Source organism: Serinus canaria, chromosome 1 (assembly GCF_022539315.1).
Source record: "Serinus canaria isolate serCan28SL12 chromosome 1, serCan2020, whole genome shotgun sequence".
NCBI lineage: Eukaryota > Metazoa > Chordata > Aves > Passeriformes > Fringillidae > Serinus > Serinus canaria.
The window spans coordinates 95,437,197-95,450,305 of record NC_066313.1 but is presented as its reverse complement, the minus strand read 5'-3'; the positions used below and the strand labels follow the sequence as shown (position 1 = coordinate 95,450,305).

Sequence of the window (13,109 nt, the reverse complement as noted above, 5' to 3'; positions counted from 1 at the left end):
ATGGATTGTCCATTTCTTGTATCGAGTGCTTACCAGAGCAGTTGGTTTTGGCCCCGGGGCACGTTGTCTTGAGTCTCACCTTTCCCTATGGCTACGTTTGTTATTGCTGCTCTTTCCCGGCTGATGCCCCGTCAGGCAGCAGCATCTCTGGCAGCTCTGGCTGACTGACCACAGGCAGAGGGCATGGAGAAGAGTCAAGGGTCCTCCTCTAGATATGTACTGATTACATTCTTAAGGAAAACTGCTCCTCCTGCCCCTCTGCACAGCACGCTTTGCAGCTTTAAGTTAGAATCTGGCGTCCAGTTTGCCCTCGAGGGCTCCTCGGCGTTGGACCGTGCAGGAGCAGGAGCGTTCCGTGGGTGTGCACAAGGTGCAGTTCCTCTTTCTTGCACCACCTGGTGCAAACACAAGATAAGTGTTTGCATTGAGGGTACCCGCCCCCAGGAACAGGACACTCATTTCTTCTTCACCAGTACGAGCAACACTTGGGCAACTCCTTGAGAGCAGTAACAGGGTCACACTCATCTCATGTGTTAGATCTCATATAAAGAGCTTCCACACATCTAGGAAATTACAGCGATCAAGTTCTTTCCCATTAGGATTTCTTTCTGTCTAAGAAGATTTGCATCATTATTGTAGAGATGGATCTCCAGAAGTGTGGTGGCACTTCATTCTTTATGAGCATTAAGTACTATTTCCCTAAGTTCTGTTACAAACCGGTGAGAAATTATCAACACATTTTGATAGGTAGCAAATAAATAAAAGAAAAAAGTTCTGAACAAAGTATTTTTGTAATGTATTATCCCTAAATTCTGATTCCTTAGTTTCTAGATTTTGTTTATAGAACTTTATGCACTTCATATACTTGTCTGTCATCTTTTTTCTCTCTTCTTTTTGGGAAATAGGCTTTAACCATTACTTGTCGCGACTAAATGAACATTTGGCCAGGATAAGAAAAGTGCTGATTCCCCAAGGAAGAAGTGTGCTGCCAGTATCACTCTTGGCTCTGGTTCAGCAGCCACAGAGGCGAGTCTTTAACAGATGTGGAGTTACCTCTGTGTGGAAGCTGCATTTGTGTACTATTGGAAAGGTCAGGTGAAACAAGACCTTCATGCTTGTTTCAGGCTTTTTCACCTGAAGTTATTGATTGTGTTTTCACCTGTATGGTAGCCCCTGCTTTTCTGAATGCAAAGAACCAAGGCACTGAGACTGTTAAGGACTTTTCTGAAAGTCAGGTGAGATTTAATAGCTGGTCTCCCAGGTGGGCTTCTCCTCATTTAACTGCAGATGCTGAAGGGCAGCCTCTGACCTAATTGTCATGGACTTTCTCTGAAGTAGCACTTCAATTTCTGTGCCCTACTTTAGATGTCCACTTGGAGTCACATACATACACGCCAGATGTGTGGGTTTCTTCCTGTGGAAGAGGGTGGTAGCCTAGGGTCGTAAACTGAGATGGAGATTGTTTACATTTAGGTTAGACAAATCCTTTACTGCAATAAGGATCGTGCTGGCTGCCCTCCCAAAACAGGATGCATTTGGAAACTTTTTCCTGCCTCATCTGATGAGACATCAGACACCTTGAGTCACTAGCTCCAGGTGAAGTTCATGGCAGAGAAGTAGCAAAGTCTCTTCTCTCCAGTTTCATAATTGCGTGCTGTCTGCAACTGAATAGCTATTTTCCTTTGTTTATTAGCAGTTACTGTTGAGAAAGCACTCAGTTCCTACAGTAATATTGGAAAAACAAAACTTGGCTTCACTAATGATCAGGTAGGTAAGATTCCATTACCTACTCATTTCCCAGCTGCTGTGGTGTAAGCAACTAAACTTTAGCTGAAACTTCATTATTCTTTTCTGTTTTCAATGACAAATGATACACAGGAGAGGAGTGACAGAATTAATAAAATCTGTTTGCAGGTGTAAATCCCACATTACAGCTCCTGAAAGCTGTGTAAGGAACAGCTGCAATGGGAATCATGGAAAGCATGAATTGATTGAGTTGCCCTGAAATGAACATACAGGAAGCTAACAGTGATGCTTTGTATCCTCTCTTAAGAGAAGCTAATCTGGGAGGTTTACACTTCCTAAAGTGAGTTGCATGCATTCCTTGGGCACACATTAAAAAGTAAATAAAGGAGGAAGAAAATTCGGAAGGAACAGCAGGGAGGAATCATAAATGCATCATAAATGAATAAGGATGGAATGTGAAAGGTTATAACATAATCAGAATGGCCAGAAAGATCTGTCTGTAAATCTTGGTTGCTAAGTGGCTGAAGAGAGAGACAGATGATTGCAGAGCAGTACAGCTCTGTGGGTTCCTCTTCACTGCAGACCAGGGTGGGCTCCAAACCCTGTTCAGTTTGAAATCAGAGACTCCTTAAATACAGTGTAAGGGAGCTCTCTAATCACAGCCACAATAGCTTGTGTTCAAAATCCAGAAAGCTTCTGTTGAGATCTCGCCTTTGAAAACACTAATTGCTAGTCAGTAATTAGTTTTAAATTCTGATACTGGGTAGACACAGGAATCTTTTCTCCCTGTTTTTTCTAATATGTGTACAGAATAAAACCTGATCTAGTAAACCCTATTTTTTATGGGTTAATACCCCCCAATCTGTAAGTTTTTGCTCATAACTCTTCCTTGTCATCATAAAAAGTTCAACTGAAGTTTCCTTATCATGTATTCTTTATTTTTAATCTTAGCTGCACCAATGTAACAACCTGTTATTATTGCAAAACACTTCCATGCGTGCTCTTCATCTGCCCCCAGTATCCTACTCCCAACTAGACAGTCTCCAGATTTCTTTTGTGCCAGCTCTGGCACTCATCTCCTCCCTCGGAGGGCTGATTCAGTCTGCTAAATGGAAAGAAAGGTGTGTGCTTCATTTGCTGTATTGGTTTGTGAAAAGCACGAAGGCAGAGGGAGGCAGAGGAAGGCTGAGGGAAGGGAGGTGGTGGCAGTGTGTGGCTGGAAGAGGGGGATGAAGAGGGTTAATGAGAGGCAGACTCGCCTTTTGAGTGGCAGTGAGTTTCTAGGCCAAACAAGTTTGACCTGCAAAATTTCACCTTTAGTCCTTCCCCTCTCTGGCTTCTCCCTCTAGGGCATTCTTTACCTTCCTGTTTTTTCCCCTTTCCATGAATTACTCTGTTTTCTCAAAGTTTCACATCTCTGCCTTTACTGGTTTGCTTCTTCTCGACCTTCTCTACAACTGGGGGTTCTGCTCTCCTCCATACTATTCTTTACACCTTGGGGTATTTATTAGAAACAACTGTTTTAATCTTTTTGTGATGTTTTGCATTTCCTTTTGCATTGTGGTTAGAAGCTGGTGATGGTATAGAACTTGAGCACACAAATCCTGCAGACCTTTTCCCATCTTGCTCATCTACTTTCTGTGGCCAAACCTGCAGAGCAGACAAACAAATATTGGGAATCAGAGCATGTGATATATACAGAGTTTCCCAACTGAAAACAACTCCATGAAATAAGAAGCAGAAATTCAGAAGAGAAAATCAAGCATTCAGGGTTTTATTTTTTTATCCATTTTCCCCCCGCCTACCTGCCTGGAGACTATGATGATTTGAAGTTTGTTATATAAGGTTTCTTTCTGTTGGGTGCTGCTTTCCAACAGATGCTCTGCAACTGCTTAAGTATCTACCCTGCCTTGTTTTCCAGGAAGGGGAGTAGCACAGATTGTTCACCCAAGAGACAAAAATGGACTTTATTGGTAAATGCAGATACTGTGTTCTTTGTTCACGCAAGTTGACTGTCCATGGGAACACTTAAAGATTATTTCTTCTGCAAAAGGGATTAAGATCCATGGAAGATCCATAACTGGAAGATTACTGAGTACAGTACATCAGCATCGGAGCACATAAAAACTTTGGCTCAACTGATTTTTCTTTCCAGAATATATTTTGTGTTACTGCACACATTTTTTTTCTCAAAATACCTTCTTCTTTTCCCCTAAAGTACTGTGCTATCTCTGTTTTGAGATAATGTGATTGACTAGTAGCATTTGCCTAGTTTGTAGGTTGGAAACAGTAAAACTGATTAATTCCATTTATGTCATGCAGCACTAGGATAAGGCCACTTCCTCAGAGAACAACTGAGAGTAACTGGGGGGGGTTGCTGCCCTTATCAAGATTTTTACAGAGCATTTAAAAATGAATATAATAAGGGTGAGAGAGGGCTCAGGAAATCATGTAGCCTGGCCTAGACTCGGCTTAGGCTATGCTTTGCTGAGGGAGGTTTATATATTTTTAAACACTTCCATTGATGGAATAATCTCCCCAGGCAAGTCACACAGAAAGTCACTACTAATTATATAACACAGCAGAATGCAATTTTTCCTCAGAATTTGTTTGTTCTTCTGCAGTTTGTGTAAAGACACATTCGTGAAATAACAAATATGCCATGACATAGCATTTTGTTTTTCAAAGTCTACCTGTTAAAGAATCACGAGCCAGTTCACTGAAAGTACGCACTGTAAAACCATGAACAGAAAAGTTATGTTTATTTGTCCCTCTCTCCTTCACCTTTAAGTTCTCGCCTGCAGGACCAGGTTCCTCGCCCCCAGGTGATGGCGGGATGTTTGCCCCGGGGCTGCGGGACGGGACGGCCGGAGCCGCCGCTGCCGGGCGGCCGGGGCTCGGGACAGCCCCTCCGCGGGGCGCCTCGCCCGGCGGGCCCCGAGCCGGCATCGGGGACCGCCCGGAACGGCGAGAGCGGGAACGGAGCCGCCCCTCCGCGGAGGGCTCGCAGGTGCGCCGGGCTGCGCGCCGCGGGGAGGCACCGGCGCTGGGCGGGAGAAGCGAAACCGCCGCCCCTCCGGCGGCGCCGGGAGCCGCCTCCTGCCGCTGCCGCCCGGCTCTGCCGAGGGGCTGCCGGCTCCCACGGCGGGGTGGGGACAGCCGGGGGCGGGCTGCAGGCGGGAGTTACGAGGAGGGGCGCCGGGGGCCGCAGGCTGCCGGGCGGGAGCCCAGCGCTGCGGCGGACGGCAGGTCAGGGTCAGTGCCCAGCGCCGCCGCCGCCCGAGTGGAGGGAGCGGCGCCGCCGCCCGCCCGTTCGCGCCCATGGGGGACTCGGTGTTCAGCGAGAGGCCGGCGCTGCGCTACGCGGTGAGTGCCGGGGCGGGAGGGGGCTGCGCGGGCCGGGGCGCCCACGTGTGCCGTGGGGTAGTGGGAGCGTCCCTCTGTCCGTCCGCACAGGCGCGGAGCCGCGGGTCAGGGGGAGGTGGCTGCAGTCCTGACCCGGCGGGGACTCGATGCGCGCAGCCTGCAGGCAGGGCGCCGAGCTGGAGGCTTTCCCCCGCTTTCCTACCTGGGAGTGTCGCGCTTTGCTGGAGATGACATAAGAGCATATATATATTTTAATTAATAAAAGAGAGGGCGATGCGGTGCCGGCCACTGGGCAGCCGGGCTGCAGCCGGCAGGAGCGGTGGCGGTGCAGCCTCTCCCGGGGGTAGCGGGGCGTTCCGGCTCAGGGAGGCGCTCGGGGGATCCCGGGAGCCCCGTGTCCGGCCCCCGCTGGCCCTCCTCTCGTCCGCGGGCTGGGGCTGAGCCCGGCACCGGGGGGCTCTCGGTGGCTGGTCCAGCACCGCTCCCGCTGCGGATCCGATAATAACACCATACTTTATTTAATTTCCTCCACGAGAGCTGGTGCTGTTGAGAAGCCGCTGCACTTCCACCAGCCTTATTAGGAGCATTTTCTCGTTTGCTCCGGCAGGGAGGAAAAAAAAAAAAAAAAAAACGCGTAAAAACAACCAGCTGCCTCCTCTCCTGAAGTCATAAATAAACTCCAGCACGAGTTATTGCTGTTGCATGCGAGGGCTGGTGCCGCTCTCGTTTGCACCCATGTCAGTGATGAACACTTTTATTGCTGTTGTTAAAGTTCTGTAGGAATTGTCAGTCGGAGCAGGCTTGCTTCACTGGTCCTGGGAGCACGGGCGCTGGATTGGCGAGATGGGTTGATGGATTTCTAAGTGTATCAATTACGGGATACACTGCGATATGCTTTTTTTAAAATTTGCTTCACTTTGGTTCCTTCAGTATTGGATATGAAATTAAACTTCTTTTTATACACCCTTTTATTTTTAAAACTTTGTGTAAACAATTTGGAAGAGATTACTTGGAGTTTTTTTGGGCAGCAGGGTTTAATGTCTGTCTCTATACATATTTTTTAACTGTAGGTGTTAGTGCATTCAGCTGCTGTAATAATATGAGAGTTTTTAGAGGTAATGTTAAGTCAGCTAAATTAGTTAGTGGAAACAAATACCTTTGGTACTTGTAGTGATAGTGATTTCATCAGTAATCCATTTGGCATACACCAGACAAATTGGAACCACTTCTTTCAGCAGCATAATGGTACCATGAGTATTTTGATGCTTGGTGACCACTGCTAGTCGCGTCATGTGCTAGCACCATGAAACTTTTATTACTTCCTGTGATTGTGCTTGTCAGTCTACCATTAACTACTAGTTGCAAACGTATTATTGTTTCTGTCAGTTTGGTATCAGTTTTATGCTCAGAGCCAGCAGCAAGTAGTGCATTGAATTCAGGACAGCAGGCATGCAAGGGAAAAAGGATGGCCAGCCATATCAGATGACCATTGCCCCTTTGACAAAACCCCTGGTCTTTGATTGCTGTATATCGCAGCAAAAGGGAAATTACACCCCTAAGAATGAAACTTCAAAGTATTTTTTACTATTTTAGGATATATTTCAATGATGAAGTAGCAACACATAGTTATATTTTGGAGGTAAGTGACATTTATAGTTGATATCACTGGCTTGCCTGGAGAATTGGGGTCTGGATATTGTGCATAATCCATGCATAGGCTTAACATGGAGTCTGTGAAAAACCTAGATGAGAAGAAAAATGTGTTGACTTGATGATGAGCTACGACTGTAGAGCTTTCTTGTATTGAGACCTTAGTAATTACTGCATAAATGTAGCGAAGTACCGTTCTCATTAAGTAGTTGCATGGTGTAAATACAAATCAGGTTCTTGGATTGTTTTGATAACTGTGAAATAAAAATTATGCAGTGTTATAGTATTTAATAGCCATTAATTTATTGGCAGAAGAAATTATAGTGATTTCTGTGGTGAGCTTCTCTTCCGATTTTCAGGGCTGATAATTAAAATTTCATGGTTTTCATAAAAGGAAGCATCTGCACTAGCATCTTCCTTCCAAACAGCAGTGTGTTTCTGAAGGAAGTCTCCTAGTCTTCCAAGTTGTTTGCTTTGCTGCATGTCTCGAGGTGGTCAGAGCATGGGAAACAGCATTTGTTCAGGTGATGCTGAACTGGGGAATGTGCTCCTGGTGCTTCTCAGCTTGGGGGATATTTGAGCCTCAGGACCAAGCTAGGGTCAGCTAAACTTGGAAAATTTGTGTTGTTTGGACATTCCATCCGCTGTACCAGCCCCTGAGCTCTGCAATGTGCTAAAGCCAGTGCAACACAATAATGCAGCCATAAATCAACAGGGATGGCACTGTGATTCTGAGGCTTCCTAATGTGTTTGCAAGCATAGCTTATGCAAACACAGACTTAATAGCTTAAGACTGTTATGTCAGTGGGTATGATCCCATCACCTATAGCACATTGGATCCTGTGTGTGTTAAGTGAGAGTGGAATGACTGATAATTATGTCACAGTTCCATTTTGAACTCGACTTACCAAAAAACTCCACTAGGCAAAGAGATAATTTTAATACACTGAAATATTGTTTTCAGTGAAAAGTAAATGAAAAGAAACCAGCCAGTTGAAAATGAATAAAAATATATTATTAAAGGAGTAGGTGTAAGAAAAACAAACCAAAGTGCAGATTGCGAGACAGTTCTACTTGCATTAGATCACAGAAACAATTTTTATTCCCTCCTAATATCTTTTCATTAGTCCAAAGACTCTTTTCCCTTTCTCATATATGTTTAGATGACATTTATATTAAAACTTTCAGAAAGGTCAATAATATCTCATTCCTGATGTATGTTGCCTGGCCAAACTGCACTCTTTAATTTTTAGACATGGGTTAGTTTACCTGTGCATTACTGATCTGGCTGAATTACTCTGAATTAAAAGCTCTTTTTGGTATCATGGTGTTTTTACCTGATACTAAAATCTCCAAATGTTCTCGGAACAGTTTTCATATAGTTTCATTAAAAGGGATGGTCACCTTCCTGACTCGGGATTTCCTTTTGTTTATTGATAAATTCTTTTTTTTTTTCCCCCTCCATCTTAGTAGCTTTATGGGGGAACTAAAAAGCTGCTTCATGTATGTTGGCTAAAGCACCCGAGGGATCCATTGGTTACTTGAGATGTAGAGTTTTTTCATGTGACAAAAAGGCTCAAAACAACCTCAGCTGTTGCCCAATCAACCGGTCCCTCGGTGGTTCAAAGCAGAAAGCTTGGAGAATGATCTGGTTTGGATAGAGCCATTTTAATCTTAGTGTAATAGCTTTAGTCTTGTTTTGTCTTGAAACATTTACCAGAAAGGATTTCCCTCAAGGGAAAGGACATTTTACCCTGATGAGGAAACTCTGGCTGGCTTTCACCAGGGAATATGAGAAAATGGGGAGGAGCTTGGATTTGGAAGTGGCTGCCATGACTTGAGGGATACTTTGGGGAATTCATCTGAGGAGAAGATAAGAGACTTTCTTGGGGCCAAAAATTGAGTATTCTGGCATCCAGAGTAGAAGGAATATGTGAGTCCCTGGACAGCACAACTTTGAGTTGGTTTAAGCTTCTCACCTCAAATTCAGACATTGGAGAGTATTTTGAGAAAAGAAGGGGTTTTTCCCAGCCTCCAGCAGTGTTTGGGGCATTGTGTTGTGTGTTTGCTCAGCCTGTGCCCAGCTGAGCCCTTGCTGGGGTATTAGGCAGACTTGCTGCTCCCTCTTTAGTGTCCTAAATCCATGAGTCTGCTTGGGAGGATGGAGAAATAAAAAGAAACAGTTTTCAGTGGAAACTGTGACACTAGGAAACCTCCTGCTTTCTGGAGCACAGAGGGAGTGAAAAGAGGATAACAGATATTTTCCTCCAGTATTCCAGTTGTAGTAATGATAACTGTACCTCATAAGAATTAGATATTAGAATAATTCAAGGTGGAGTAGCAAGATTGGTGGTGATGCTGTAAAGCTGTAAACTGGAACAGTAAAAATGCCCTTGTGAGGAGGACCCCAGCATTGACATCCTCCTGTGGGCTTGCTTGTGTTTTGCAAGAATGCACTTTTAAAGACAGTTCCTTGTGTTTTTGATTTCAGGACACATTGCTTTATGACTTGAGCCTTCAGCCACTCATGGATTTTAACAACAAACTTACATGCCACAAGCAGACCACATTTGTTACTATAATTGTAGGAAATCCTACAAGTAATTTATCTTATTGGACTAATAAGTGTGCTGTCTTCACCTAGACCATTTGACTGGTTTCTCTCTCTTCCTGACAGTCTTGCCAGCAAGACACAACATAGGACGAGGCTGGGCCAGTGTGTATCCAGATCAATCATAGTGCATTTTTACACTTAGGTTTAGTGAGGTTGAGGAGAGGCTGTGGGCTGAAGAGTAAGTTCCTGCCCACCAAAAAAAATCTTAAACATCTCTACTTCATAAAAGGTAGCTGCTTATTTTCTCCTATCCTTAATACTCACTCACAAGCAGAGTTAGCTTGTTCAGGAGGTTTAATTGCTCTGTAGGTGTTGTTTTCAAATTAGGAAATTTTGAAGAAAACTATCAAATTCACCAAATAAGATAGCTACAGAAGAGGCAATTAGCAATAGAGGAATAGTTAAATGCCAGATTTCTGGCATCTGATTCTTGGATTTTATTTGTCAAGGACTTACCTCACCTTATGCATGTTGGATTTTTTGGAAGGAGGAATATGATTTCTCATGAATGTTGAGCCCAGTGCTTCATTCTTCCTTTGGGTGAAATTCCCAGTGACAGTGGTGACTCATGCTTACACTTCTGCAACATTTGAAAGTACTTTTATTGCTAATCTCTAAAGAGCATGTGTAAATATAGGAAGTGAGCTCTCTTTGTCCCTCAGTATGAACACTAAGACCAAGCTTTGATTGGGATTGATGGAATTTGAAGTTAGTCCAGCTGTTTTTTATCTGCTGTGCAAAGTGGCCATGAATTAACACTGAAGAGCTGGAATCCAGGAAGCAAGGGGCTTGTGTGTGTTGCAGGATTTAAAAAAGTTACAGGAAGTAGATTTCCATTCTGATCAGTTTCTATTTGTTTATAGCTTTGAACACCTCATGTATTCTGGGAACTCTTCACTGACATATAGATATCACTGTTCTTCCTCTCACGTGCAGAACTAAGATGGGGGCAGATGCAGGTTGAGTTGGGCTGGAACTTGCTGGGTTAGGTGTAGAGCCACACTGATGTGGTTTTATTAGTCTGCTCCCAGACCCTGTGCAGGAATACAAGTGGCCTGAAGTAAAGAGAAAGTGGCCACCCTGTGTATGGACAGCAGGAGGTAAAGCTTCCCTTTATACACTTTCTCTCTCTGTCTCTAGCATAATCCCTGCAGAGCAATTACAAGTTCTTGTAATAGTACTTACAAAGATGCTCTTTAACAAAACTCCCACGTGTGTGGATCTTCAGGGTTTCTCTTCAGAGGAGCACACAATCATTAGGCTCAGATGTGGTGCTGTGCTTCCCCAGGAAGGTTTATGCTGATACAGCTTCTCCGGGAGAAGATTGAATCAACCAGTGCCAGTCCTTTGCCAAGCTTCAGGGTGATGTTTTGGGCTCAGGTCTGCCTGGGCAGCAAGGTCATAGGTGGCTAAAATCAGCAACCTGTGCCTGGAAGGAAGGTTAGCCATGTGGATGAAGTGCAAGATGAGGATTTCAGTCTCTGTTATGTCCTTTTTTGGTGACTTTAGAGCAAGGCTGTTCTCTGGTCCTTTTTCAATTTTTTTCTTCCCCTGTGGAAATACTTCTCTTGCTAAAGAACCTGTGTGTGCAAACATGCTAGCCTTTAGAGATTGTTCAGGTATGATGGTGGTCTGAATACAGAACTACCCTGAAGTAAAAATGTTGAACTCCACCTAGTCAATATTCTCTACACAAGGTGATGGTTTTCCAGAAGCTTTTTGAAATTTGCAGATGTGTCTTCACACTTCTTTCAGCCTGAAAAGTGAAGTAAATGGAAGATGATTGAGGTCACAGATATATTTAGGTGGTTGGTTCTACTTGTATTTATCTTCAGTTGCAAATTGGTTACCTTTTATGCACAAATGTCTGTTTAGAACTGTGAAGAAGGAAATTTACTTAGGAGATTTGTTTCTGTAGAGATATATATAGTAAAGTAGTTTTGCTGGCTACAGCTCTTAAAAATTTCATATATATTTAGAATTTAAATCTCAAATGAAAATGACACCTAAGGAATACTCTGGTTTACAGAGTCATGTCATCATGTAAGCAGGGATTTTTATACTTCTTTCTTTTGTCAGCTAAGGACCTCTGTTGTTCACCCAGTGGTATTTCTGGGCAAGGTGTGTTTGCTGCTCTTGTTCTAATGGAATACATCTACCTCAGGCAGAAATACAGCTGAACTCTTAGTGACTTGGAAAAGAAGTACTCAGAGTTCAAATTCTACACTGTAGCTGCCTTTCTATGACATTTGAGAATATAGAAAGACATTTCACTTCATGGAGTGAAATGGCTTTTACTTGTCTAGGGAATAAAGGAGGTCTGCATGCATTGTACTGCTTACAAAAAGAATCTGACAGCCTTTCTGTAGCATGCCTTGGCTGACAAGTCCACATGGTTCACATTAAGTTTCTCTTAAGGGGTGTCTAATCTTAGTGCTCCCTTGGGAGATACCTTGATCTTATCAGCCATGGCTGCCTCAAAAAGAAAAGTAAGTAATGTTTTTTCTTTCTAATGCTTACTATCTGTTATTGATAGCTCACATTTAAAAGGATTTTCTGAATATATTCTCTACTAAATCAAAAAATGTTATGATATGCTGATGGAAAATTGAATATTACAGCAGTACTTAAATAGACTGTATTTAATGTTCAGTTGCTAAGGGCAACCTAAGTAAAGTTTGGGTTTTTCAGGCTGTGGTGCCCTCAGGTATGCAGGAAAAGTAAGTGCTGATCTTAACTACCTGCAGGATAGTCTGCTGTTATTTCATACTTGGATGCTTTGCATTTTTGAAACAGGTGATTGAAGCTGTGGAAATTATACTGGAGGCTGTTGATATTTCATCATACAATTGAATTGTTTACTTCAAAATAATATCTCATACTTTTGTGCATTAGTTTATATGAATGTGATTATTGGTCACTTTTGTTGTGCTGCCATGAAGACAGATGATCCTGTGATTTTATAGCTACTACAGTTCTGTGTAACTATAGTAGATTAGAGCCAGTCTTCAGTGTTTACTGTAGATGATCAATTTCTTTGAAATCAAGCATCTTGTATTACTAAGTATAGCTGTAGCACCCAGACTTTGGCCTGTCTAATCTCCTGAAACTTGCTGTTGTCTTCTTTTGATGTTGATAAAGGAATAATACTTGCAAAGTTTTAAATATTTACAAAGTCAATTGTGTTGTTTGGGGTGTCAGGTTTGATTCAGAGACCCAAGTTAAATGGTGTTTAATGATGAGTATTTGTTCCCTTTTTCCTGTTAGTTTGGAAAAGGTCCTGTTACGCTCATCTGTACAAGACTTTTTGAATATGGATCCAGTATCTTTGCTGGCTGAAATTCTCATTTGTGTGATTACTGTAGTTTTTCCAGTCTGGTCCTATTAATAAAGATCCTGAGGCTTGCAAAACACTTTGTTTAAACACAAGCTGTGGAATAGAATCTGAGGATCATTTGATTAAGCTTGCTTAAAAGCTTGGAAATGTAGTTCTGCTTTCCAGGTGGGGTTTTGAATGAACACAGTATGTAGAGTTACCTCTACATACCAAAAAAAACCAAAAAGCAAACCCATAAACAAATTGTGCAGGAAGAAAACCGTAGGTACTTACAGCCTGGTCCTGTTCTTGCTGAAATATGTCCCAGCTCATGAAACAGATGTGGAGTCCAGCTTTGTGCAGAGGCCACACCGTCCATTTCCCTTGGCAAATTGTCTCACATTCCAGTGACCCTCT

General features: G+C 43.2%; 1 protein-coding gene across 2 annotated transcripts in view; it reads left to right on the top strand.

Moving 5' to 3' along the window:
* Positions 1-13,109, top strand: part of ARHGAP6 (Rho GTPase activating protein 6) — a 312,914-nt gene that overhangs the window by 149,313 nt on the left and 150,492 nt on the right. The window contains exon 1 of one of the 2 annotated variants that reach the window (XM_018913529.3): positions 4,980-5,112. The exons of the other annotated variant lie outside the window; for it this stretch is intronic. Within the exon in view, the coding sequence (XP_018769074.2) occupies positions 5,068-5,112 (45 nt within the window). The 5' untranslated portion in view covers positions 4,980-5,067. Of the gene's footprint in view, positions 1-4,979; positions 5,113-13,109 lie in introns of those variants that run through there. 2 annotated transcript variants of the gene reach the window in all.